This window comes from Tribolium castaneum, chromosome 1, assembly GCF_031307605.1.
Source record: "Tribolium castaneum strain GA2 chromosome 1, icTriCast1.1, whole genome shotgun sequence".
Lineage (NCBI taxonomy): Eukaryota > Metazoa > Arthropoda > Insecta > Coleoptera > Tenebrionidae > Tribolium > Tribolium castaneum.
Window position 1 is genome coordinate 4,621,524 of NC_087394.1, and position 26,833 is coordinate 4,648,356.

General features: G+C 34.4%; 1 protein-coding gene across 30 annotated transcripts in view; it reads right to left on the bottom strand.

The window, feature by feature from the left end:
• Window positions 1–26,833, bottom strand: part of LOC656007 (zinc finger protein OZF) — a 129,583-nt gene that overhangs the window by 55,684 nt on the left and 47,066 nt on the right. Inside the window, exons 4-5 of one of the 30 annotated variants that reach the window (XM_015978640.2) lie at window positions 3,501–4,282; window positions 3,160–3,362 (exon numbers count right to left, since the gene is read on the bottom strand). The exons of 19 other annotated variants lie outside the window; for them this stretch is intronic. In XM_015978640.2, coding sequence (XP_015834126.2) covers window positions 3,178–3,362; window positions 3,501–4,282 — 967 coding nt within the window. In that variant the 3' untranslated portion in view covers window positions 3,160–3,177. Of the gene's footprint in view, window positions 1–304; window positions 1,535–3,159; window positions 3,363–3,439; window positions 4,283–6,125; window positions 6,853–6,946; window positions 7,855–11,383; window positions 12,471–13,601; window positions 14,379–16,527; window positions 17,419–17,663; window positions 18,508–21,894; window positions 22,997–24,923; window positions 25,853–26,833 lie in introns of those variants that run through there. 10 more of the 30 variants (XM_015978643.2, XM_015978677.2, XM_015978648.2 and 7 more) reach the window with 10 other exon arrangements.

A 26,833-nucleotide genomic window follows, 5' to 3' on the forward strand; every position in this document is an offset into this window, starting at 1 on the left:
ATGGACATCAAGTTAACGTAATTGTCATGGATAACTAGATCATAACTTCAGAAACTCGCACGGTAGAATAAACCCAGGATTATAAGCTCTAACTTTGTACTTGTAAAAAACATTTTAGCAGTAACTGTCATGGATAACTCATGGATAGATCAAAATTTTAGAAAAACGCACGGTATAATAAATCCGGGATTATAAGCTTAAACATTTTAGTGGACTCAATTTTCCTCGAAGTCACAGAATTGTGTTCCTGAACTTAAAAAACTCAGGAAACAATTGTAACACACTAGACACCAAAACAACAGCCTTCAATAGAAAAATTTTATTGTTTCAATTACATATACAAAATAATTTTACATCTACATTTAAAACATGTTCACTATTCGCTACAATTTTCATTTTAAAAACTAAAAATTTATACACCCATCAAAAAATAGAGTGTTCAACTGCTATAAGGTATAACATCACAGAAAAAAAATATATAACCACTAATAAAACAAAAACATATTAAAACAAAAAAGAAAAACATATTCAATTTTAAAGTTTATTACTCCAAATACAAAAAATTTTGGCAAAAATTTACAAAACCCGGCATTTGTGGTTATTGAGAGCCGTTCTGGAAACAAATTTCTTGTTGCACAATTCGCACCCGAACGGTCTTTCGCCCGTATGCGTCCGCATGTGAATGTTAAGACTATTCTTCTGACTAAAAGCCTTCTCGCACTCCGTACACTCAAAGGGTTTCTCCTTCGTGTGCACCCTAAGATGGGTTTCAAGCGACGACCTTGAAGGAAACGCTTTTGCGCACTCCTGGCACACGAAAGGCCTTTCACGAGCAAATGCTTCGTCTCTTTCAGCAGCATGTTGTTGCGCATGAACCCTGAGGGCAGACCTGCGGGCAAACAATTTGTTGCATTCTAGGCACCTGAAGCGTTTTTCCTTCGTGTGCGATATCATGTGGTTGTCAAGTCCTGTTTTCGTAGGAAATGCTTTGTTGCATTCACAACAAGCGAAGTTCCTCTCACCAGTATGGATTTTCTTGTGCTGCCTAAAGCCGCCATAAGTCTTCATTTTTTTACCACACATATGGCAAACGTATTTGCCGCTCTCTTCTACACTGTGCTTGTCTTCAATGTGGTATTTTAACGCTTGTTTGTTGTACAATTTTAAACAGTGGGGGCAAGGAAATTTGATTTCGATGTGATTGGGATCGTGTTGTTTTACATGATTCTTAAAACCTCTGTAATTCCGGTAGTGTTTGGAGCAAAATTCGCAAGTGAACGTCTCAGTTTTGTTTGCAATTTCTTTGTAAAAAGTCAATATTTCGTGTGCAATTTTTTTGTGAAGAGTCAAGGCCTCTACATTGGTGTAGGTGCTATCGCACAAGTTGCACTTGAACTCAGAATTACTCCAGTTCTTAGATTTGGGGACCAATTTGTTTTCGTACAAATAATCAGAAGGTGTGTGGCTGTGTTCGTTTGAAGGGTAAGACAGTTTGTCGCATAAAACGTTATTCCAAAGTTTGAAGTCCTCAGATCTAAAACATGACAATATGGTAACAGTGAAGAATAAAACGAATAGTTGCTTTATGTTAGCAAGAACTATGTTTTCCTCATGCTTGTAGTTTCACTAATGTCCACAGGATTTACCCCTCCAAAAAAAAGATAGGTTTTTGACAATTTATTAGTAAAAATTAAACATATGTGCAATTTACGAATAGTTTTGGTAACAAATTCCTTTTTACAATCAGCATTTTTTTAAAAAAGCCTTAAAGCCACGCTACACTTGAAACGTTTTTCCATAGTGTGCGCTCTCAGATGGCACATAAGTGTGCCATATTAACTTAAACTTAATTTTTTTCTAACCAGAATGAAATTTCATGTGATAGAACAAATAAAACCCCATTTGCCAGAAAGCAACTTCAGACAAAAGAAACACAAAAATTTTGTGGTCTTCAGCGTTGCCTCTTGGTTTAGATCTAAAACATAACATTGAAAAAACTAAACAAATATTTAGTTTTTAAAGCATTATTTTAGTCAAGCCACTTTGAAAAATGACTTTTTCTCACTCATAAATTTTAGTAAATAACAACACTAAAAATTGTAGAAAAATTAGTTAGTGGCGAACTATACAAAAAATACTGAAAATAAAAATTAAGTAAAAAAAAATTAATTAAATAAAAAACTATTGATAATACAGAAGTGCCTGATTCCCCATCGGTGTCCGTTGTTGAGAGGTTTTACTATATTAGACAGCAAATGAATATACAACCCGATAAAAAACTAATAATAAAATAAAAAAATTAATGTCAAGTATTTTTATTAATTTCAACATCATATCACATAAGAATGTGAACAAATAGCAAATGATATAATGATGTGTACTTCTTAGCCAGAAGTGAGAAAAAAAACTTGTTTGTAAGAAGAAAGTAAAGTATAATAACAAAAAATAACAAAGACAAAAGAACAGAACGTCGACACAAGTTGTTTTTCAGATAATCTGAGATAAACTATCACTCCGCTATATAAATTAATGATGAACACAATTCCTTGAAAAAAACATAGAGTTAAACAAAAGCCAGGATAAGTACAGGGTAATGGTGCAGAACGGAACGCAAAATTTATTTTTAATTTAAACCGAAGATATTACATTACCCCTAAAAATAAGTGTACTAACTTTTTAGCATTAACCAGAAATAGAAACTTGTCAACAAATATTCAAATGTTACCTTTAAAAACAAAGAAAAAACATTCATATAAAAATAAAAAATAAAACGTCGTTTCGATTGAAGACGCTGTTCCTTTTTTCCAATCCTTAACTCTGGCAAACGCATTACAATTATGAGGTTAAAGTTTACTTAATGAAGACGTTTCTTATGATGCCACAACGTACTATAAGTCATCATTTTTTTACCACAAACATCACAAACATATCTTCCACCTCTTTCGCTATGTATGTCCTCAATGTGGTACTTTAAAGCACGTTTGGGAAAGACTCTTGAACAGAACGGACAAGGAAATTTTACTTCAATGTGATTGGGATCGTGCTGTTTTACATGTTTTCTAAAACCTTTGTAATTCCTGTAGTGTTTGGAGCAAAACTCGCACGTAAACGTTTTAGTTTTATGAGCAACTTTTTTGTAAGAAGTTAATATCTCATGAGCAATTTTTTTGTGAAGAGCTAATTCCTCTTCACTTGTGTAGGTACTATTGCAGTCAAAGCACTCAAACTGAGGACAAATCGTATGTTTTTCAACATTCTGAGCCATATCGTGCATACACATTTTATCAGATAAGAGATTTTTCCAAAGTTTGACACGAGAGGGAAGAACTTCGCTGCCACCACCTTTGCTCGTTGATTGAGTACTAAAACAAAACATACTTTTAATACTAAAAAAATTGCTAAAAACACGAATAAAAGGATAAAAAAATAAAAAAAACGATGGGATTTTACTTATGTATTTATTAAAAGAAAGCATGTTGTAAATAACTATAGCACCACACCTTTGCACTTGTGGCGGTTCAGAGCTGCTTTAGTGTAAAACTTTTTAAGGCACACCTCGCATTTGTGCGGCCTTTCTCCAGTATGACACCTCTTATGAACGTTCAGACTCCCCTTTTGAGAAAAAGCCCTGTCGCAGTCGCTGCATTTGAACGGTTTTTCTCCAGTGTGTACCCTAAGGTGGGTTATGAGAGTGGATTCCCTCTGAAACGCTTTATAGCACACCTGACACACAAAATTTTTCTCGTTGTGTATTATCTTATGTTTCTGCAAAGCATTAGCAGACTTCTTTTTTCTCCCACAAATATCGCAAACATGAGTTCCCTCTCCACCACTGTGTATATCCTCCACGTGTCTCTTCAAGTCGTATTTTTTAGTAAACATATGTGGACACATTGGACACGGAAATTTCGTAAAAATGTAATTAGGGTCGTGTCGTTTTAGATGTTTGTTCAAGTCACGTTTATCGCGATAACTTTTACTGCACTTATCACAGTGGAAATTGGAAACTCTGGTGTGCCGTATTATTGTATGATGCTTGAATTTTGTGCTATTTCTTGTCTTGTAGTTGCACAAGTTGCAAGACAAGATCTTTTCTTCCACATGTTGCGAAGAAATGTGAACTTTTAACTCCCAAGGCAAAATGAACATTTTAGGGCACAAAGGGCACTTGCATTTTTGGTCCCGATGTCTGACTTTATGTCGAGAAAGCTGAGCCGAGGAAGAAAACACTTTGCGGCAAACTTGGCACAAGTGCCCAGCTTTGCTGGTTGATTGGTGAGATCTAAAACATACAGACTTTAGTAAAATAAAAATAAAACGTCTCGGATTTTTTTTCGGTTATTAACTTAGTGTTGTCCAAACGTAACTTTGGGCAAGAAGGCTACGCTCAAATAAATTTATTCGTTTGAAAATAAAACCAAAAAGAAAGAAATTCAAAAACCCACCACAATTTGTAAGTGCTTAGGAACTTTCTGCATGTGTCTCATAACCGTAGCAACTTTTTTTGAAACACAATTCACCTTCACGAACATTTTTGTAAAGAGTCAGTTTTTTACACTTACAGGATGTCCCAATGAAGCGAAAAAGCTCCATAACTTGTTTAGAATTAAAGATACACTTTTTCTTTTCTGTAGATGATAGCTGCGTTTCCGCTGCATGTTTCTAAAATATTGCAGTGTCCCAATAAAAAAAACTCTAAAGATATGTTTTTTCAAAGGAAACACCCTAATTTTTTTGTATTTTTGGACGTAGTTTTTAATACTGATGATTTTAATCTAAAAATCAAATTATTTCAAAAACAAAGCAAAATCTAATAACTTAACAAAAACAGTGCTAAAAGCTTCATCCAAAATTGTAAAAAAAATATTGGTTTTTCCTTAAATAAAACATAAGTTTGTGTTGTAGCTACATTCGGAAACACCCTGTCTACTTGAAAGTGTCAGGGGAATAGTATGTAAAGTTTTAATAAAAACTATTAGGTGCAAATGATAAGATGTATATTTGTAGATTGAAATATTTAATCAGATGCTTGTCGAACTGAAAGAAATAATCTGCTTAAAAAATAAGTAACGTGGTTAAAAAAAAAACAAGAAAATCATTGATAATTTACTTATTTATTATGAATCAAGTAATTATTCTGAAGAACCTTTACATTTGTGATCTCTTAGAAAAGTGTGATTAACAAATCCCTTTTGACACAACTCACATTTGTAAGGTCTTTCTCCAGTGTGGTACCTCAAATGAATAGTCAAGTTAGCAGCCTGAGAAAATTCCTTCTCACAAACGTTACACTTGAAAGGTTTTTCCTTAGAGTGCACTCTCATATGTATACCAAGTGAACTTTTCCAAATAAACGCTTTGCCACACTCTTCACACGCAAATTTTTTCTCACCCGAATGAATTTTCTTATGATTTGACAAACTGCACCGACTCTTGAACCTTTTTCCACAAAAATCGCACACAAATTTTCTCGTGCTGGGCTTCCATGTGACTTCTTAGGGAAGCTTTCTTCAACAGTTTTGAACAATGTGGGCAAGAAACTGTCTTTGCGACAACCTCTTGCTCCTTTGCATGGTTTTTAAAATCAGGCTCATGCTGCTTTAGATGTTTTTTAAAGTGTGCCTTATTTTTAAATTCCTTAGAACAAATATCGCAACTGAACCTCAACCCTTCATGATCAACTTCTTTGTGACGATTCAACTCCCATGAAGTGGGATATCCTTTATTGCACACTTCGCAGGTAAATTTGAAATGTCTCGTGTGCTTAATCATTATGTGTGACTGAAGTGAGCGGTTGCTACTTGTCTTGAAATCACAAAAATTGCAAGGGAATTTTTTTTCTCCCAAATGGCACGCGCTCATGTGAGGTTTTAACTCACATGGGGCAAGAAATACTTTCGCGCACTCTGGACACTTGTATTTTTTTTTCTCGATGTCTCGACTTGTGTCTGTAGAGTTGGAGGGAAGAAGAAAACTGTTTGTAACAAACTGGGCACTCGTGGTGTGGCAATTTAGTCCTAAAAAACGATTAGACAATAACAAGTTAAAGAAAAAAGAACAAACTACATAATAAGTACCAAGATAAAGAAGTTCTCAATACAGTACAAAAGTTTATTGTTTCAAATATAAAAATACAGTACTTATACAACACCTTTACACTTGTGAGCCCTAAGATCAGTTTTAGTAACATAACCCTTTTGACACAAATCGCATTTGAAGGGTCTTTCGCCCGTGTGGTACCTTATATGAACGTTAAGAGTACCTTTCTGGGTAAATCCCTTACTGCATTCGCTACACTTGAAAGGCTTTTCTTTAGTGTGAACCCTAATATGATGTACAAGCGCTTGTTTTCTAAAAAACGCTTTCGGGCAATGTGGACACGGCAGTTTGGCTTCAACGTGGTTAGGATCATGTTGTTGCATATGAATTCTGCAAGTGTCCTTGCTTGCGAACGATTTGGAACAAAACTCGCAAGCGAATCTCAAGCCTTCATGTGCAACTTCTTTGTGCGAAGTTAAAGCCCTTGCATTCAAAAATCCTTTGTTGCAATCATCGCACTTAAATTTAAAGTCTCTGGTGTGTTTTCTAACTATGTGTTCCTGAAGCTTGTTGTTGGCAATTGTCTTGTAATCACACAAGTCGCAAAAAAATCGCTTTTTTCCCAGATGACCGACCCTTACGTGGGAATTAAGTTCCCATTGTTCAACAAACGTTTTATCGCAATTTGGACACTTGTGTTTTTTCTCCCGATGTCGCAATTTATGTCTGGAGAGCTGGAGAGGGGAGGAGAACTGTTTGTAACACACTTGGCACTCGTAAGAATTTTCCTCAGTGCTGGGTGTATTTTCAGATCTGAAATATTTAATTAGTCAATAAGATAAGAAATTAGAAGTTGTAGTTAAAACTACACATCAATCAAAGTAAAAAAAAATATTAAAACCTCCAGTAGCTATAAAAAGTTTATTGTTATAAGTATTGTACAATACTTAGACAAAGCCTTTACACTTGTGGGCACTAAGAACAGTTTTGGTAACAAACCCCTTTTTGCACAAATCGCATTTGTAAGGTCTTTCGCCAGTGTGATACCTCATATGAACATTAAGACTACTCTTCTGAGAAAAACCCTTGTCGCACTCGATACACTTGAAAGGTTTTTCTTTAGTGTGCACTCTAAGATGAATTTTAAGTGACGGTTTCGTAGTAAATCCTTTTCCGCACTCTTCACACACAAAATTCTTCTCACCAGAATGAATTCTTTTATGATTGTTTAAACTACCAATAGACGTCACTCTTTTTCCACAAACATCGCAAACATATGTCCCCCCTTCATCATTGTGTCTCCTCATATGTTTGCTGAAATCGTATTTCTTAACCACTTTCGAACAGTGTGGACACGGGATTTTGGTCTCAATGTAATTGGGATCATGTTGTTTCATATGAGCTCGCAAATTGCCTTTAGCTGTGAACGCTTTAGAACAGAACTCGCAGGCGAACCTCAAACCTTCATGAGCAATTTCTTTGTGCACAGTCAAAGCCTTTGCATTCAAAAATCCTTTGTTGCACTGATCGCACTTAAATTGAAAAACTCGAGTGTGCTTACTGACGATGTGTCTCTGAAGTATGTTATTGGCAATTGTCTTAAAATCACAAAAGTCGCAAGAAAATCTTTTTTCTCCCAGATGACGAATCCTTATGTGGAAACTCAGCTCGGAGAGTGCAACAAACATCTTATCACACTCAATACACTTGTGTTTTTTCTCTCGATGTCGTATTTTGTGTTTATTGAGCTTAAAAGACGATGGAAACTGTTTGTAACAAACTTGACACTCGTAACAACCTCCGTCAGAGTTAGATCTAAAATATGAAGTTAGTTAATAAAGTTAGAAATTGGAGGTCGAAGTGCAAAACTACATAATATCTACTTCAATTGATTAAAACACTAATTTAATGCAAAAAGTTTATTGTCTCATATCAATTTACACTTTTACACTTGTGAGCACTAAGAACAGTTAACACTACTCCTCTGGGAAAAACCCTTGTCGCATTCAATACACTTGAAAGGTTTTTCCTTAGTGTGCACTCTAAGATGAGTTTTAAGCAACTCCCTTTTGTTAAACCCTTGCCGCACACTTCACACACAAAATCCTTCTCCCCTGTATGAATTTTCTTATGATCGTTTAAACTCGTAACAGACACAACTACTTTTCCACAAATATCGCAAATAAATTTGGCCCTTTCACTATTATGAATCCTCAAGTGTTTAGTCAAATTGTATTTACTGAACACTTTCGAACAATGTGGACACGGGAATTTCGGCTCAACATAGTTAGGGTCGTGTCGTTTTACGTGACTTTTTAAATTTTTTGCATTACGGTACTGTTTGGAACAAATTTCGCAAACAAACTTCAAACCTTGATGAACAACTTTTTGGTGATGAGTCAAACAACCTGGATCAATAAAGCCTTTGTCGCACTTATCTCACTTATATTTAAAGTCTTTGTATGTCTCCTGGTTATATGAACCCGAAGAGAGGTGATACTCGTTGTCTTGTAACTACAAGAATGACAAGACAAGTGTTTTTCGGTCGCGTGTTGCAAAGCTACATGGGTTCGAAGGCTACAAGGCATAACAAACATTTTATCGCACTCGGGACACTTGTGTGTTTTCTCTCTATGTGTTTGTTTATGTTTAGTTAATTTTAAACGAGAGGAAAACACTTTGTGGCACACCTGGCAAGTTGCTTCAGTGTTCCTCCACCCGAACCTGAAACAAGCACAAGTGTGAAAAACCAAAAAAAAAAAACAAAAAAAATTAAAACAACAATTTACTTAAAAACATTTATTGTCTCAAACTTAACAACAAATAAATTAATAAAATTTAGTGTCTTGTCGAACTTTTACACAAACCAAAACTACATTTATCGATTCGTTATCGCATTATAAACACTCCTCAGTGTGTAGTCTTTTCAAGTGATTGTTTAACGAGATTTTGCTCAATAATTTCGAACAGTGCGGACACCGAATTTTGGTCTCGACATAGCCAGGATCATGTCGCCTCAGATGGCATTTAAAATCATTTTTATACTTGTAGTCTTTAAAACAGATCTGGCAAACAAACCTGACACCGTCATGTGCACTCTCCTTGTGACGAGTCAAGTTGTACAAATCGCTATAGCCGTTGCCACAAGTATCACACCTAAATTTAAAATTTTTCGTATGGGTTCTAAGTACATGAAGCGCAAGCGCACTGCTAGTCTTAGCCTTATAATTACAAGAATGACAAGAAAAGGTTTTTTCCACCATGTGCTTCAAGGCTACGTGCCGTCTAACTTCGTAAGATGTTATAAACAGCTTATCGCAAAACAAACACTTGTGCTTTTTCTCTTCGTGTCTTGATTTGTGTTTGGACAGGTAACCAGAAGAGGAAAACACTTTGTGACAAACTTGGCACTCGTACGATCCTCCAAAAGACTTGCTCATCCATTCAGACCTACAACAAGGAGAGGTCAGTCAAAGAAAAATGCATGGAAAGTACGAGTTTTGGCTTTAGTGAAACACCAAGTTACTACAAAAAGTTTATTGTACCAAAAATAAATTCATACAGGATTAGGAACACTTCATAAGTGTTTTGGAATGCACTTTAATATGAGTTTTAAGTTTCTGTCTCGTCTGCCGCACTCCTCACACTCAAATTTTTTTCTCAACCGTATGTAATTTCATATGGTTCTTTAAATTAAGCTTGGTCGTCACTGATTTCCCACAGACATCACAAGCATATTTCTCTTGAACACCGCCGTGTTTTCGCTTCATGTGTTCCGGCAAAGACCTTCTCTTCAATGGTTTCGAACACAGTGGACACGCAATTTTATTCTGGTTCTTTTTGGGAGTGTGTTTCTTTAGATGATATTTGAAAAAACACTCACGTTTGTACTCTTTGGAACAAAACGTACAAACGAACTTCACACCTCCATGTGCCTTTTCTTGGTGACGGGCCAAAGCGTCTGATTTTCTGTAACCTTGGCCACACTTGCGACACTTGAATCTAACATTTATCGCATGTTTGCTCATTACGTGTATCCGAAGTGCACTGCTAGTCGCTGCCTTGTAATCACAAAATTGACAAGCCTTGTTTTTTTCAATCATGTGCATCGATGCTATGTGCCTTCTAACTTCATAAGGTTTTTTAAACAGCTTGTCGCAAAACAGACACTTGTGTTTTCTCGCTTGGTGGCGTGATTTGTGGCTTGCAAGGGAACCAGAAGAGGAATACACTTTGTGACAAATTTCGCACTCGTGTGGTCCTCCAATTGTCTTGTAGATGTAGTAAGTCCTGAAAGAAGCACACCATGTCAGCGAACGCTGGAAAAGTATTTGGCAATGATTTATTTAAACCCCAAATCACTACAAACAGTTTATGGAACGAAGTATTTCAACAAAACATTTAGATACACCCATGTGTATTACTTTTAAAAGTAGAAAATAGAAATAAAGGACGAAAAAATATTTATTTGAGCGTAAAACCCCCGGTAATGTTTGCAAGATCAGCTAATTACTCAATAAAACACGAATTAAGTGCAAACAGTTTATTGCGTTAACAAAGAACCTTTAGACTTGTGAGTATCAAGTAGAGTTCTGGTTATGAACTCCTTTAAGAGTCGTCGAATCAGATCTAAAAAAATACATGTAAGAAAAATTGTAAAAGTTTTAATAAAACACCAAAAAAAGTAAAATGTTTATTTCACGACATAAATATTAGTAGATAATAAACTTTCATCAACAAAATTCTCTGTAATTAACTGCATTTCAAACTGTGACGATTTTTCTCATGCGACAATTTTTGTTTCAAACATAACGGACATGAAAGTTTTGTCTCACTATAATTAGGATCGTGTTGGTTTTCATGTTTTTTAAAACCGGTGTAATGTTTAAACTTTTTGGGACAAAATTAGAAGCCTTCATGCGTCTTTACTTTGTGGAGGGTCAAATAGCATTCGTTTGCTGCACAGATCGTACATGAATTTGAAATCTTTTTATCAAGTGACTTCAAAGAGCGAGGCTATTCTCAGTCTTGTAATCACAATAGTCGCAAGAAATTTGGTAGAATAATCCAGCAGACTTGTTCCACGATCTAAAGCGCACAAATTAGTAAAAGATTTTGTTTCTAACGATCAAACACTTGTCTAACTGTTTATAAAAAAATAATTCAGGTTGATATCACTCTAATGTCACAGAAGTTACGTATGTGTGCAAGATTTCATGTCATTCGGACCGACTCGCAAAATTCGAAGTAGACAGACAACAAATACATACATACAACAAAATATTTAAAAGTTTTAAGAAGTTTAACAGTTTAACCAAAAAAACCACGATCTAAAACGCACAAATTAACAAAAGATATTTATTTCTAACAAACACTTGCTTAACTGTTAATAAATAATTAATTAAACTAGATATTCTTGTAATGTCACAGAAGTTACGTAAGCGTGCAAGATTTCAGGTGATACGGACAGACTCGCAAAATACAAAGTAGACAGACAATAAGTAACAATAACACAAAAAATAAATAAATTACGACAATCATAGCCATAAACGTTTATTAAAATACCTATGGTATGGCTTAAAACATTTACGTTTGTGACCAGCGGAAAAGTTTAAGTAATACTCATTTTTACACTTAAGGTCTTTCGGCCGTGGTTTTTCAAATGAACGTTAAGACTATCCTTCTGAGAAAACGCCTTGTCACACTCTGTGCACTTAAACGGCTTAGTATGCACCCGACTGTGGGCTTTAAGCGCCACTTTGGTCAAAAAAGCCTTTCCGCACTCTTCACACACGTGATTTTTCTCACCGATGTGTATTTTCATATGCCGGCTCCGATTCCCACTAGAGGTCAACTTTTGGCCACAAACATCACAAATGTATTCGTATTTTGCGCCTTCGCCACGATGTTGCATTGCAATATGTTTTTTCAAACCGAATTTATCGCCGAAAACTTTCAAACACTCGGAACAAGGATATCTCGGTTTGACGTTATTAGGATCGTGTGCTTTTACATGTGAGTTCCACGAGATATGATCCTTGAATACTTTGGAACAAAAGTGGCAAATAAATCTCTTGTTTTCGTGATCGACTTCCTTGTGGATTTTTAACAGTTTCTTCGAGAAGAAACCCTTGTTGCAAACGTCGCATCTTAGCTGGAAGTCTCTGGTGTGCATTCTGATTATGTGCATGCGAAGTACAGCGCTTGTGGTTGTTTTGTAGTTGCAAGAGTCGCAAGAAAATTTTGTCTCTCGGAAGTGGCGCAAAGAAATGTGTTTCCTGACTTCACTTGCCAGAAAAAACGTTTTGTCGCAGATGGAACACCTCTGTTTTTTCTCTCCGTGTCGTATTGAATGTCTGCGGAGGTTACGAGCGTTAAGAAAGACTTTGTGGCAGACTTGGCACTCGTAAGACCCCTCCAAGGTTGTCAATCTAAAATTAATTGAAATTTTAGTCTCAAAAATGCGTTCGTATAGGGAAAAAATAATAGACTAAAGTGCTGTGTATTTCATTTTATTGGAAATGGAATATTTCGCATCAAGTACAAAGCATAAACTTGAGGCATAACTTTCTAAAGAACCAAAACATACGAATGGTTTTCTTCTAGCTCTCCTACTTTCCTCGTAATGAGCAGTTGAAAATAATGACACAGGTTTACTGTAATCGGCCTTAAAATGTTTTTGTCCTAGTTTCTCTAGTTCCACCGTAATCGGAATTTGGCAATGATCAGAGTTTCGCCGTAATCGGCCTTTGACATGAAATAGTGACACAAATACTAAAGAAACTCATTCTATAAAATCTTTATTGTTTTAACACATCTTTGATCCTTTTGATTTTGTAATAAATAATTGCTCTTTCCTAGTTTCGGCGTAATCGGCTTTTGCAAATAATGATTTAAAAATCTCGCCGTAATCGGCCTTTGAAACAAACAAAAAAACAGGTAACCGCTTCGGGAAATGACTCCAAACACAAAACTATTTTTATTTTTCACTAAAACAAACATCAAAACCTAAAAATTCTAAGTTAAAACAGTTTACACAAAAATTGATAGCACTTACCTTTTTCTATTACATATTTATTACAATTTACTTATTGTTTTTATCGCGTAGTCTTACCTACGTCACGTTCTTTTAAATTTCCTATACTTTTAACGTATATGTATTTTTGTAATTATTAAAAATTGTTTTTTGGCAAATTGGTCTGCTCTTTTGTCATATGCATACGCAAAAATTTTTGCAAAAATCATTTTTGGCATTTTAGCAATACTTTAACCAAGTTTGTATGTTCCTCAAACATCTAGAAAAACAATCGGAAGATTTTCTCCTGACTCTTCGAGTTTCTCCGTAATCGACATGTAAATACAATAGTAGAATTCCGCCGTAATCGGCCTTTAAAAAACACGACCAGAATACGCAATCTTCCCGAGTATCCACTCAGAGGAAGAATCATTATTATTTCTCACAAGTACAGACAAATAATCCGATTATCAAAAAAAATTGAAATTAATTTTGTTTTATCTTGGAACGTTTCCACCTACCTGAGAAGTATTATTGAAACACCAAGTCGTTATAAAATGTTTATTGTTTCAAGAATCAGAAATTAAAAAATTAATGCACAAACAAATCTTACTGTAGACACGTACACTTGTGAGAATCAAGATCACTTTTGGTTTTAAAAAACTGATGACATTCATTACATTTGCAAAGTGTTTCACGAGTATGATGCTTCATGTGAAGTTGAAGGCCGACCTTCTGTGAAAACGCCTTGTCACATTCACCACATTTGAATGGTTTCTCCCCCGTGTGTACTCGTTTATGAACTTTGAGTGCTGCTTGCCCAGAAAGCACCTTGTTGCACACATCACATACAAAATTCTCACCAGTATGAGTTTTCATGTGAGTTTCCAAAGAACTATTACACCTCAAGAATTTCCCACAAATATCACAAGCAACCCGTTTTTTACCACCACTGTGGATCCTCTGAATATGCTTGTCTAAACAGTACTTCCTAGAAAAGATCCCTGAACACTCGGGACACACAAATTTAAATCCGACAAAACTGGATTCATGTTGTCCTTGATGCTGCTTCAACTGCCTGTTCGTCTTGAAACCTTTGGAGCAGAACCGACAAACAAATCGCATCCCTTCGTGCTCAATTTGTTTATGACGAGTTACATCGCATCTCTGGACAAAACCTTTGCAGCAAACATCGCACTTAAACGGATATTCTCGAGTGTGCTTTCTAATTATGTGACACTGAAGCTCATTCTTGGTGCGTGATTGGAAATCGCAAGTGGCACAGTAAAACCTCTTTTCAACACTTGTGCTTGTTAATTCACATCTAAAATGTACAGATGTTAGTAAAGAAATAAAAAAAAGATAGGTGAAAACTACTCTAACTACAAAAAAATATATCAAACATAAATATTTCTTAAAACAAATTTTTGTAACTTGTTGTAACAAAATGAGATGACACTAAAATAATTCATTCCATAGAACTTTTATTATCCTCCTCATATTGTTTCAACCTTTGACTTTGACATTAAAACGATAAAAAACACTAATACAATCGTCAAAAACAAAGATAATAAAGTTGGAAAATTTTGTATCAGATTTTTTGTCCTTGCTCTTCAAGATTCGCCGTAATCGACCAAAACACAAAACCTTCCCGGGCTTCAACTCCGAATATTAATACCTGTACTTTTAAATTTTAAAAATTTTGAATAAAAAAAAATCGCTCATTTATCACATATAAATTACACAATACACAAAAATGATAAAAGATGAAGAAAGTTGGAAAATTTTGTATCAGATTTTTTGTCCTAGCTCTTCGAAATTCGCCGTAATCGGCCTTTGAAAATAATGACACAGAGTTTCGCCGTAATCGGCCAAAACACGAAATCTTCCCGGGTTTCAACTCCGAGTATTAATACCTGTATTTTTAAATTTTAAAAATTTTGATTCAAAGAAAAATCGCTCATTTATTACATATAAATTACACAATACACAAAAATGATAAAAGTTGAAGAAAGTTGGAAAATCTTGTCAGATCAGATTTTTTGTCCTAGCTCTTCGAAATTCGCCGTAATCGGCCTTTGAAAATAAAGACAAAGACTTTCAACTCCGAGTATTAATACCTGTATTTTTAAATTTAAAAAATTTTGATTAAAAAAAAATCGCTCATTTATTACATATAAATTACACAATACACAAAAATGATAAAAGTTGAAGAAAGTTGGAAACTTTTGTATCAGATTTTTTGTCCTAGCTCTTCGAAATTCGCTGTAATCGGCCTTTGAAAATAATGACAAAGACTTTCAACTCCGAGTATTAATACCTGTATTTTTAAATTTAAAAAATTTTGATTAAAAAAAATCGCTCATTTATTACATATAAAATGATACACAAAAATGATAAAAGTTGGAAAATTTTGTATCAGATTTTTTGTCCTAGCTCTTCGAAATTCGCCGTAATCGGCCTTTGACAATAATGACAAAGAGTTTCGCCGTAATCGGCCAAGACACGAAATCTTCCTGGGTTTCAACTCCGAGTATTAATACCTGTATTTTTAAATTTTAAACATTTTGATTCAATAAAAAATCGCTCATTTATTACATATAAATTACACAATACACAAAAATGATAAAAGTTGAAGAAAGTTGGAAACTTTTGTATCAGATTTTTTGTCCTAGCTCTTCGAAATTCGCCGTAATCGGCCTTTGAAAATAATGACAAAGACTTTCAACTCCGAGTATTAATACCTGTATTTTTAAATTTAAAAAATTTTGATTAAAAAAAATCGCTCATTTATTACATATAAAATGATACACAAAAATGATAAAAGTTGAAGAAACTTATTCCCTAAAACAAATGTTCTGTAACTCCTTGAATAAAAACCACGTAAAATAAAAACAAATTGCTAAACTTTATTATCCAGTTCATTTTGTTTTGATTGCATTTGCAAGTTCTTATTCATAAAGAGATCTTTAAATTGTAGTAAGCGAGAACAATTCCAGCATAAACAATAAAAGGTTAAAACAAAATATGTTGATAACATAATAGCTTAAAAACCAGTGACATTTGTAATGTTTTCTCGGCTTCAAACAACTTCCTGGATCATTTTACATAGATGTAGTCAAAAATAAATAGAAGAGAAGTTTTTCTTTCAGCTCTTCTAGTTTCGTCGTAATCGGCGTTTGAACCTAAGGGTTTCGCCGTAATCGCCCTTTGAAAAAAATAAACAAATTACGAACGTACTCCGGGAAACAATTCCGAAGACAAAATCATTTTATTTTTCAATAAATTTTTTTTTTTTAAAACTAGATAACCAAGATAATAAGATTTATATTTTTGAAAAACAATGATATTACAATTATTTTTGTAGCGTAGTACTTACATCTTGTATTTCTTATGCTTTTCTTTTAACGCATTTTATTTAATTTTCTAAATACCAGAAAAGAAACAAAATAAAGTTATTAATCAAACGTCCATTCGTTACAAAAAGTTTATTCAAAAACCAGAAATCAAAAAAATATCCAGCAGCAAAATAACTCTTACACTAAACCCGTATACATTTGTGGAACTTAAAAACAGATTTATGCGTAAAACTTTTAAGACACACTTCACACTTGTAAGGTCTTTCGCCAGTATGTCGCCTCATGTGCCGTTGAAGACTCGCCTTCTGAGAGAACGCTTTGTCGCATTCGGAACACTCAAAGGGTTTTTCCCCAGTGTGCACTCTGTTATGGACGTTACGTGCCTGTCTTGTCAAAAACACTTTTCCACACACGTTGCACTCAAAATTCCGACCAGTGTGAATTTTCATGTGACTTTTTAGAGTACTAGTACACCTCAAAAATTCGCCACAAACATCACAAGCATATCGCTTTTTACCACCACTGTGGATCCGCTTAATATGCGTCTTCAAGCACAGTTTACTAGAAAATATCCCTGAACACTCGGGACACACAAACTTAAGTCGAACAAAACCAGATTCGTGTTCCTTTGTATGTAGCGTCAACTGATCGTAACTTATAAATTTTTTCGAGCAACGCTTACACGCATAATTCTCTTCTTTGTGCTCAACTTCTTGAGAGTCATGAATGTGGTTTTTAACAATGTGAATTTGAAGCACACTCTTGTCCTTCGACACGTAATCACAAAGTTCACAAGAAAACTTCGTTTCTTGCAAATGGCGTTTAAGAACGTGTACCTTCAGTTCGTGTGGGAAAAGAAACCTTTGGTCGCATGAAAGACACTTGTGTCTTCTCTCCTGATGTATTTTTTTGTGTCCACGAAGATAACTAGAAGACGCAAATACTTTGTGACACACCTGACACTCGTGCTTTACACTTCCAACACTCGTGTTTGTTAACTCGCACCTAAAATAGACTGGTGTCAGCTAATGGAACAATGCGTGAAGGTACTACAAAATGTATTTAATCTAAAAAATGTTGTATCCAGTTGCACTGACATAAAATAATGAGGCAATAAACAATAATCCTATTGGTTTTAGGAGAAATGCAGGGTAGAAGTAAAAATGTTTAGGTACAAAAGTACAAAAGTACCTAAGGCTGAAAAATAAAACTTAAAACACCATTTGCTACAAAAAACGTTTATTTTTCTTTTTTCCTTCGGAAACTTACACTGCTAAAGCTTTACATTTGTGGTCTTTAAGGTACGATTTAGTAACAAATCCCCTGTTACACAAATCGCATGTGAAAGGTCTTTCCCCAGTATGGTACCTCATGTGAATTTGTAAGGTACCACACTGGGAAAACGCCTTATGGCATATGGTACACTGGTATGGTTTTTCGCCAGTATGCACTCTAATATGAGTTACAAGCAACTCCCGTTTAACAAACGCTTTGCCACACTCCTGGCACACAAAATTCTTCTCCCCAGTGTGAATTTTCCTATGATCCCTTAAACTGGTACTACTGGCTACTCTCTTCCCGCAAATATCACAAACATAATTTCCCTTCTCTCCCCTATGGATCGTTTTAATATGTTTGGCCAAACTGTTTTTATCGCACAAAATCTTCGAACACTCAGGACACGGAAATTTAATTCCGACATAGTTGGAATCATGCTGTTTTTCATGAACTTTCATCTGGATACTGGTCTTGAATGCTTTTGAACAGAACTGACAAACGAATCGGAACCCTTCGTGTTCGACTTGTTTGTGTCGGATCAATTCTTTTCGTCTGCAAAAACCCTTGTTGCAGACGTCGCACTTTAAGGGGAAATCAAAAGTGTGCTTTCTGATTTTGTGCTCCCGAAGGACCTCTTTTTTGTATGTTGAGTAGGCACAAGAGTCGCAAGAAAACTGCTTCACTTGCAAGTGGTGTATCGACATGTGTCTCTTTAATGCAGAGGCGAGGCAAAACTGTTTATCACATGAAAGACACTGGTGGGTTTTCTCACGTTGTCTTGTTTTGGGATCATGCTCAAAGCTTGTCAGAACGTACCTAAAACACAAGTGTCAGCAAAAATCACGTTTTAAATCAAGTTAAACTAAACTAAACGATTCTAAAGCGAAAACATTGACACATCTTTTCGGAATATTTTTTATTTGAAAAGCCTTGTTACACGTAGCAGTATTATACAAATCCACTCAGTTTTTACAAACTTTAATTTTTTTAAAGTTATGGGTTTAATTGGAGCAGTCAGTAGAATTCGTAGAAGTATTTTTGACGCCATTTTTTCTGAAAAAAACGTAGCAACTACTCAAGCATTATTTATTTTAAATTTGAAATGGTGCAGTCAGTAGGGTTCGCAAAAGTATTTCTTGACGCCATCTTTTCTAAAAAAAAAAACATAGAAACTACTCAAAAATTGTTTTAATAAACTTTAATTGGCTCAGTCAGTAGGGTTCGTAGAAGTATTTTTTGACGCCATCTTTCCTGAAAAAATCGAACGTTCTAAACATAACATCTGTACCTTAAAAAAACAAAAAAAACAATAAAACCAATAGTAAAAAAGTTTAATTTTCCAGAAAAAAATACTAATACAAAAAATACAAATACTATATGGAAAATAGAACACAAATTTAGCAATAATACAATTATAAACCCCAGCTTAATTAAATACCAATTTATTGCGAAAAGTATATTTATCCGAAAAAGAAAATCACTTAAACATTTTGTTGTTCTGAAGCTTGCCGCACCTGAACTTAACACTTGTGAGCATTAAGAAGCCTTTTTTTATGTATTTTCTGTATACCAGTCAGCTGAAAATTACTAGGTCCACATATCCACATTGTTGACTCAAAAATTGTTTTTTATAAACTTTAAATGGCGCAGTCAGTAGAGTTTGTAGAAGTATTTTTGACGCCATTTTTTTCAAAAAAAGAAGTAACTACTCAAAAATTGATTTTTAAAAACTTTAATTTCTCTAAACTTTAATTGGTGCAATCAGTAGAATTCACAAAAGTAATTTTTGACGCCATCTTTACTGAAAAAAATCGCACGTTTTAACGTAAATTCTGTAAATTAAAAATTCTAAGAAATCAATCAAGTCAATAATAGAGTTTAAAAAGTTTATTTTCTAGAAAAAAATACAAAAATACAAATATAAAAACCTATGATTCACTACAAAAAGTTAGTTATCCGAGAAAAAAAATCACTTAAAACATTTTGTTGTTCTGAAGCTTGCCGCACCCGAGCTTTACAATTGTGAACATTAAAGTCTATTTTATGTATTTTCTGTAAACGAGTCAGCTGAAAAGTACTAGGCCCATACAGTTATCATAAGTAACTACTCAAAAATTGTTTTTTGTAAACTTTAATTGGCTCAGTCAGTAGGGTTCGTAAAAGGATTTTTTGACGTCATCTTTTCCAAAAAAAAATGTAGTAACTACTCAAAAAGTGTTTTTTATAAACTTTAATTGGTGCAGTCAGTAGGGTTCACAAAAGTAATTTTTGACGCCAACTTTACTGGAAAAAATCGTACGTTATAACGTAAAATCTGTAACTTAAAAGTTCTAGGAAATCAATCAAGTCAATAGAGTTTAAAAAGTTTATTTTCCAAAAAAAAAACAAAAAAATACAAACATAAAGTCCTATAATTCATTACAAAAAGTATATTTATTCGAAAAAAAAATCACTTAAACATCTTGTTGTTCTGAAGCTTGCCGCAGCCCAGCTTTACACTTGTGAGCCTTAAAAAAAGATTTTTTACTATACTGCTTGTTACACAATTCACATTTGTAGCGTTTCCCGCCCGTATGAACCCTCATATGAGTGGCCAAAGTACTTTTCTGTGCAAACTCCTTGTTGCACCGAACACACTTGTAGGGTTTTTCCTTTGTGTGCACTCGTAAATGACTTGTAAGTACCGACCTCGTAGCAAACGCTTTGCCGCACTCAACACAAACAAATTTCTTCTCACCAGAATGGAATTTTTTGTGACCTATTAAACAATCTTGACGAGCAAACACCTTGTCGCACTCGGTGCACTTGAATGGTTTTTCCCCAGTGTGCAGTCTAACATGATATTTAAGAGATAAACTTGTAGCATAGACTTTGCCACATATTTCACACACATGGTCCTTTCGACCAGAATGTGTTTTCTTATGGCTGGCCAAGCTGTTGGGAGTTTTCATTCTTCTTCCACAAATATCACAAATAAATTTTCCTTCACCACTGTGCATGAACTTCACGTGTCTCCTTAAACCTGTCTCTCTAGTAAAAAATTTCGGGCAGCTTGGACAGCGTAGTTTCGGCTCAACGCGTTTAGGGTCATGACATTCTAGATGAGTTTGTAGGTTTTTATATACCAAAAAAACTTTTGGACAGAACTCGCAAACAAATCTCACTCCTTCATGAGCAATATTTGATGGGTGGCTAAGTATTTTTTATTCACAAAACCCTTACCACACTCTTCACATTTAAATTGATAATCTTTCGTATGTACGGTGATTATGTGAGTCTGGAGATTGCCCTTATAGGATGAGTGATAATCACATGAATTGCAAAAAAACTTAGTCTCCCTCTTATGAACATTCGATATGTGTTTTTTTAAATGACATTCGAGAATAAACCTTAGATCGCACAAAGGACACTTGTGTTTTCTCTCTCGATGAATTACTCTATGAACAGTTAGCTTTCTATAAGTTGGAAAGACTTTCGAGCAAACTTGACACTCGAGCGACCTTTCAGCAGCACTTATTTTCAGTTTAGACCTAAAATGTACACATTTCAGTAAAAATAAGACCAAAACAGTATTAAATATTAATTCCCGCTACTATTCCTGTCTTGTTTAGAGAAAGTTCTGAAGAAAGGAACTTCCAGGGAAAAGTAAATATTAAAAATCAAAAACTCTTTATTATCCTCGCCATTGTATTAAAAAACGCAGAAAAAAACTATAATAGTGGTGTAGACAATCATTTTCGTTTTAAATCTTGTAATTTAACAGTTGACAATCAAAAAAATTTCAGAAGACAAATACATAAAGAATAATTCACTTATTTTAAAGAGTTTAAAAGCTGTGATATTTTAAATGAACACCTGCAAATAAGAATTTAAACACAAAATTTACATACATTTTTACTCCAGCGAATCCAAAAATGCAAAAAAATTATATTTCAAAGTTGGTGCCAATTTCTCGTAATTCTGAAAGTTCAGGCATTCTAAAAAAATTAGTTGAACTCAGAAAAGTCGTTTTGAATTGTAAACCAAATTTTAAAGCTCTACCTATATATTAGAAGTTGAAAAGTTTGTAATGTAGGATAAAAGGATAACCCTGTATAAGTAGATATATGAGTATAGGTGGCACATTTTCGTAGAGAGGTGTTTGACTCTGTTTGATGAAAAAATAATAACTACTTTATAAGATTACAAAAAGTATATTTATTTCAGAAAAAAAAACACTTAATCATTTTCTGGTTCTGGTTCTGGTTCAGCTTTCACCACTACTCCTTTACAATTGTGTGCCTTCAAGACACTTTTTTTAATATACTCCTTGTTACACAAGTCACACTTGTAAGGTCTTTCGCCCGTATGGCACCTCATATGAATGGTCAAACAACTCCTCTGAGCAAACGCCCTGTCGCAGCGAACACACTTGAACGGTTTTTCGTTAGTGTGCACTCTTAGATGAGTTCGAAGTGCCGAATTCGTTGTAAAAGCCTTGTCACACACTTCACAAACTATCTTCTTCTCACCAGAGTGTATTTTCTTGTGATTGTCCAAACTGCCACTTTGGGTAAACTTTTTGTTGCAAATATTACACTGGAATGGTTTTTCCCCAGTGTGCACTCTTGAGTGGTTCGTAAGAATCACCATCGTAGAGAACGCTTTCCCGCACACCTCACATACATAATCCTTCTGACCAGAATGGACCTTCATATGACTGATCCAGTTATAACGAGTCCTCATTCTCTTTCCACAAACATCACAAACGAACTTCCCTTCACCACTGTGCATGGTCTTCACGTGCTTCTTCAAACACGTCTCTTTAGTAAAGCACTTGGGGCAGTTCGGACAGGAAAATTTTGACTCAACTCGCACTGGATCATGCTCTTGTAAGTGAAGTTTAAAATTTCGATAAACCATAAAGGCTTTCCCGCAAAACTCGCAAGTGAATCTTTCTCCTTCATGGGTGATTTCTTTGTGACTGGCCAGTTTCTTTTTATTCAAGAAACCTTTACCACACACGTCACATTTTAACCGGAAATCTCTCGTATGCATGGAAATTACGTGAGCTTGGAGGTTACTACCGTTGTAGGTTTTGTAATCGCAGAAATCGCAGAAAAACTTATACTCTCTCTCGTGAAAACGCGATATGTGTACTTTCACCTCGCCTTGTAGAATAAACTTCTTCTCGCACAAAGGACACTCATGTTTTCGCTCCTTGTGTCTTATTTTATGAATGCCTAGCTTCCTAGATGAAGGAAACACCTTCAAGCAGACTTCACACTGGATGGGTCCCTTAGCAAGACTGTTTGTCCCTTTAGACCTAAAATGTACATACTTCAGTAACAGAAAAAATGATAAATTAGAGCAACTAAACTAACTAAACTAACTAAACGAGTTGATTTGCTCTGAGAGCAACAAAAGTGTAAACCCTGTAATTTACAATAACAGAAAAATAAATAATATCAAAAAACTCTTTATTATCTTCGTCAGAAAAAAGCAACACTTCGAAGCACCTTTACACTTATGCCCGTGAAGTACAGTTCTAGTAATAAACTGATTGCTGTGTGCATTTTAAATTCGGCTTTTGAATGAAACTTTTTCTCGCATTTAAAACAATTGTGATTTTTGAACATCATGACGAGTGAATTTGTCTCTAGCAAGAAATGTTTTATTGCAAATTCCGCAGTCAAAGTGGTCCGAACAGTCACAAACTATTTAAAACATAGTTTGGTAAAGTTATAAAAAAAAACATAGGTAAAATAAACAAAAACTTTTTTTTGTCAAAAATTTATTAAAAACCTTTGCACTTCTGTTTACCTATTTTCTCGTCGCAGTTAAATTGTTTAAATAAACACAAAACTCATAAATTTCAAAATACAAAGACTTTTGACCTAATATGCTACATGTTTTGGTTTTGTGAAAGAATCTTGCGAAACAATTGCGGTTTTGCTGAAAAACTCGCAAAATCTTGAGTTTGAACACGAAATAATTGCGAGAATTAATTATTATCAAAAGCAAATCCATCCACGATTTTTAAATCCAAGTGTAACAGCGAAATTATAAATGGTTTGGAAGACATTCACAAAATAATCAAACAAGAATTTTTTGTTCCGCCTTGAACGCCTTGTGATTGGTCTGTTTTACAGTTGGGAGCACAATATCCCTCCCACATCCAATGACAAACGCTTCAATCGCCGTGCAATTTTTTGTGCACCAGATAAACAAGTAGGAGGTGAGTTTTATATTTTTATTCGTCAGTTACTCATTTCTAGAGACACCAGTAAACAAGTGCACCGGTCTTTCTCACAAAATGAAATAAAATGGTCGATTCTGTTTAGTTTTTGAATTAGATTGATATTTTTTGACGAAATCACACTAATTTTTAAATTTATTACACAAGTATGACTTTCACACAACCAATTAAAATCTACACTGACGGTTTAAAAATATTAATAATTACAATTGTAATAATTAAAATAATTAAATTTTTAAAATCAAAATTAACAATTGGCGCTCACTGCTATTTTGACACTTCTACCTTAATTATTTTTTATTCCAAAATAAAGGCTGATATAAAAATATTATAATAAGATAAAAAAATTGTTTAAACCAAAAAAATAATTTAATATAGAATTTGAGTAAGCATATTTTAAAAATTAAAACTTCAAACAACAGAACCATAACACTGAGAGACTAAAAACAGAAAAAACTAAAAAATATTGCGACTGAAAAAAACAATAGAACGGGAAAAGAGAAACACTAATAAAATGAAACATCAGATTTTGAATAAAGTACCACTACACCAAGAAACTGAAAAGCTAAAAAACTTAAAATCCGGAATAAAAAATGTAAGATTAAAATTCTGTAGACCCAAAAAAAAAATGTTAATTAAAAAACATAAAACTACAAAGTAAAAACATTAATACGATAAAACACTAATATGAAACACCATGGAAAAATTAAAATTCAAAAACGGAATACAGGAAGCCTGAAAAAATGTTCAGATGTAAAATAAAATAGCCATGAAATTGGAAACTTTAATGTAACAATTTTAATAAAAAAAAAATGAAAAAATATTTTATTTTAAATTAGAAAAGTTAAACACAACTGTAGGCATAGGATGTTTAAAACTCGTTTAGGATATTTAAGAATTTAGGAGAAATAATAAAAAGGGTGTCAAATATTTCCATCTTTAGGAAAACAAATTTATTTCCTTTTAAAAAACATCAGGTCTCTATTGACAGTACGAATTTTGTAAAATTTATTGCAACAACATCAATACAATTTTTATAAAAAAATAACTTAATCTGAACATTTATGTGTATTAAGAGCCGAGCGTGACACGAACTGCTTATTGCACACTTCACACTTGTAGGGCCTTTCCCCCGTATGTGACCTCATGTGAATATTAAGACTCCCTTTCTGTGAAAACCCCTTCTCACAGTGGACACAAACATACGGTTTTTCCTTCGTATGCACTCTTATATGTTCCACTAGCCTAGTCTTCAAAGTAAACCCTTTACCACACACATCACAAATATGTTTCCTTTCCCCTGAGTGTGTCTTCTTATGATTCTTTAACGTCTGCATTGTCAGTAAACTTTTGCCACAAACATCGCAAACGTAACTCTCAACCGACGATTTATGCGTTTTCATGTGTCTCCTGAAGCTCTGCTTCGAGTGCATGACCTTGAAACACTCCTGACACGTATACGCAGTCGCCACATACTCAGGATCGTGCTGTCCCACATGGATCCGAAAATAGTGTCGGTCTTTGAAAGTTTTGTGGCAAAACTGACACACCATGACGATCCCCTCGTGTTGCACTTCCTTATGTCTGCTCAGATCTCCCTTGCTCATAAAACCCTGGACGCAAAGATCGCATTTAAAGGGGAAATCTCTGGTGTGGTGGCGGATCATATGTGTCTGGAGGCGGGTTTTGTCCTGCGTTGCGTAGTCGCAAAGGTCGCAAAACGCTCGCAGGATTTTGTCGTGTTGGTATTGGATGTGCTTGGTCAGTTCGCATTGCAAAACGAACATCAAGTCGCACTGAGGACACTTGAATTTTTTCTCGCGATGTCGTAACATGTGTCTGCGTAGCAAATCATGTGAAGAGTAGGCTTTGTAACAGACCTTGCAGTTAAACGTGTACAAACTTCGAGGGGTAAAGATGTACCTGGAAGAAAGGAACAATGTGAGTGGAAAATACGAACAAATTAACTGTCGTGACCGAACGTAGAGAGTAAGAACAAGGGTTAAGAACAGTACTGATTTTTATTGTTTTATTCAATTTTATTAAAAACTTAAACAGTACATTTCTATAATGTAGTATATACAGTAAAATCTCTCTTAACGGACACCTCCTATAAACGGACCTCTCTCATTAATGGACATTTTTGTTAGTCCCGTTTTGAGCTCATGGTATTGTTTCTCTTTTAAGTAGACTCTCCAATAAACGGACGGGGGCAATGCAATTCGAATCCTTGAAAACAAAATCTCTCCTTTAAGCGGACAATTTTTGACTTCGAAAATTTTGCCGTTTACGAAATATTTTGAGTTTTTATATTTTTGTTTTTTTTTTGAATTTGCACCTTCCAGTTCAAAAATCGATCTCTGCCATTTTTAAAAACTTGAAAATATTTTTCAGCTCAATTGAATGAGAAAGCCTAGATCTTTGCTTTGGTGTTTTCAAATTTCTAGAAAAGAATACAAACCCCAAATGTTTAAAGTTAAGTTTTCAAAACTTTAAGCACCTATTAAATTTTTTTTTAATGAAATGCCACAAGTTTTATTTCATTAAATCGTAAAGAATTTAATTCTGCATCGATCTGTAGTAAAATTCCCTATACTTATGTTTAATAGTTTTCAACTTACAATAACTTTTTGTTGGGATTAAGAAATGCATTAGCCATAGGCCTTTTCTCATAGGTTGTCATGGAAGCGAGAAAAAAAATTAAACAATCAATAAATTTATTTTGTTTTCACAGAACGGACAACACAATTTTGAACAGAGTTTTGTTTGTTTAATCAGAAATGTAGCGAGAAATTTTCTACAATGTCAAAAAAACCAACATGAAAATTATCACAGAGAGAAACTGCTAAAACAGATCTGTGCAGAAAAAAATTCTCCTCCATCTAATAAAATGAACATTGAAAC